The sequence below is a fragment of the Capra hircus genome, chromosome 3 (assembly GCF_001704415.2).
Source record: "Capra hircus breed San Clemente chromosome 3, ASM170441v1, whole genome shotgun sequence".
NCBI classification, from domain to species: domain Eukaryota; kingdom Metazoa; phylum Chordata; class Mammalia; order Artiodactyla; family Bovidae; genus Capra; species Capra hircus.
In genome coordinates this window covers 106,874,222-106,876,623 of record NC_030810.1, presented here as the reverse complement: position 1 = coordinate 106,876,623, position 2,402 = coordinate 106,874,222, and the positions used below count along the sequence as shown (strand labels likewise).

General features: G+C 37.9%; 1 protein-coding gene across 1 annotated transcript; it reads right to left on the bottom strand.

Annotated features, from left to right (window-relative positions):
* LOC102184107 (membrane magnesium transporter 1-like) lies at nt 467-982 on the bottom strand. Its single transcript, XM_018046593.1, has 2 exons — nt 759-982; nt 467-626 (listed from the first exon to the last, which is right to left on the bottom strand). Exons 1-2 carry the CDS (start codon nt 980-982, stop codon nt 467-469), a joined length of 384 nt encoding a protein of 127 aa, XP_017902082.1.

Below are 2,402 nucleotides of genomic sequence, written 5' to 3'. Positions count from 1 at the left end.
GGGGGCATAAGAAAAACTGATAAGGCACCATTTTGGTCTCTTTAGAGAAATCTATTTATTGTGAAGAACTTAAGACCATTTACTACCACTCATGCTGCAAAATGCAGTAGTCACACTATTTCCAAAAGGACCCTAAAAACTATAGCGCAAAAGAAATCTAAGAAAATAAATAATTACAAAACCATCAACATTTTTCAAAGAAATGTGCTCAAAACAGTGACTTTTACAAAAACTGTGAATTTGTTTTAAATGAAAAAAGAATTCTGTCTATGAAAGATCAAAGACTCATTTCACAGGTAACTTATACTGCATTAATGACTTGATTAACAGTGTACAAATAAGGGTTGTAGACTTTTTTAATTAGGTCTGAGCAATCAATATAAATACTGATGGGGGAGTGTTCTATATCCCAAACTCCAATATTTCAGCTTTGTGTCCTGTCCTGTTATTATAATTTTTAAAAATCTTAACGCAGTGATTCAAGTTTTTGTAACTTCAACGATGTGTTAGAGGACAATGGATTTTGGTTTGAAAAATTTGTTGTATCTGAAGGCCAGAACAGTACTCGACCATGATGATTAAATACATAAAATGATGGGTGATTCCTTAGTGTGTCAAATGTCTTAACACCATTCTGTTTTACTACTTTCTTTCTTGGCCCCTCGCCTGTGATTCCTGGTAGACTCTTGGTAAGAACAGAAATGGGTGGTGATAGTGGAGTATCCTTTTCTTCTTCCCAGCGAGATATATGTAGTTTATTTTTTAGTTCTGAAGTGGCATCCATGTCTTTAAACTCCCCTGCAATATGAACTATACCATCTGCAAAGGCCAGAAGTGTCTGAAGAACTATATCTATTGGCAGTGATTCATCTTCGTTTTCTGTTAATCTCATATAAGAATGATGCTGTGCAGTTGAAAAAGCCGCAGAGGCTAGGGCAAAGAGGCCGGTGCCCACCAGCCCCTTCCATAGCAACAGCGCCATGACTCCGAAAGAGCAGCCCAACAAAAGCAGCGAGGGGCGGCAGGGCCGATCCTTCCTCCACCGGTGGGTGTCGGCCCAGTGCAAAAAGATGACATCACTGAAGCCCTGGGAGCAAAGCGTCTCAGAGGTGGAAAAACAGAATAGCCGTGAGAAAGCGGAAACAGGAGTGCTGGGAAGAAGGGGGAAATGACAAGAAAAAAGGTCCAGGAATTAAAAATGTTATCTTCATGTAAAAACAAAAGCCTCCAGGATGTTGCCCTCTATAGATTCAAAGTACCCTTTTAAGTCAAAACCCTGAAAACAAAGGACATGTCCATCATTCAGAAATCATTGAGCAGTATGGGAGGTACCTGTACAATGGAATATTATAAAATCTTTTAAAATGCATGTATATGAGTTGGCTGGGAGGAATTTTCAGTTTCCATGAGGTCAGATGCATGGCTTTACCTCAGCATGATGTGAAAGGCGGTATATAATGCAAGCCTATCTTTTAAAGGTAACAGCAGGCTTTGATATTTAAAAATACCTTTATCGCCACATGATGGTAGCAGTGTGAAGAAAATATAAGAAAAAGCCACAATAGATCACTAAGGAAAAACATTGTTGTAAAGATTGGTAAAGAATATGTAGATACAATAACTAGTTGAGGAAGAAAATGAAAGTAAAATAAAACATCTCTTAAAAGAAGAATGTGTATGTATCAAAAAATGTAAGAAACGTTGCTTCTTAATTTTAATTTTTTAATGTAAACTTATTTATTTTAATTGGAGGCTAATTACTTTACAATGTTGTATTGGTTTTGCCATACATCAACATGAATCCACCACGAGTGTACACAGTTCCCCATCCTGAACCCCTCTCCCAACGTCTTCCCCATACCATCCCTCTGCATCGTCCCAGTGCACCAGCCCCAAGCATCCTGTATCATGCATCAAACCTGGACTGGTGATTCGTTTTACGTATGATATTGTACATGTTTCAATGCCATTCTCCCAAATCATCCCACCCTCGCCCTCTCCCACAGAGTCCCTAAGACTGTTGTATACATCTGTGTCTCTTTTGCTGTCTCACATGCAGGGTTATCATACCATCTTTCTAAATTCCATATATATGCGTTAGTATACTATATTGGTGTTTATTTTTCTTTCTTAATTCACTTTGTATAATAGGCTCCAGTTTCATCCACCTCATTAGAACTGATTCAAATGTATTCTTCTTAATGGCTGAGTAATACTCCATTGTGCTTATGTACCACAGTTTTCTTATCCACTCGTCTCCTGATGGATATCTAGGTTGCTTCCATGTCCTGACTATTATAAACAGTGCTGTGAAGAATATTGGGGTACATGTGTCTCTTTCAATTCTAGTTTCCTCAGACATTGCTTCTTTAAATGTACAAAAATTAAATGCAGAGTAACAA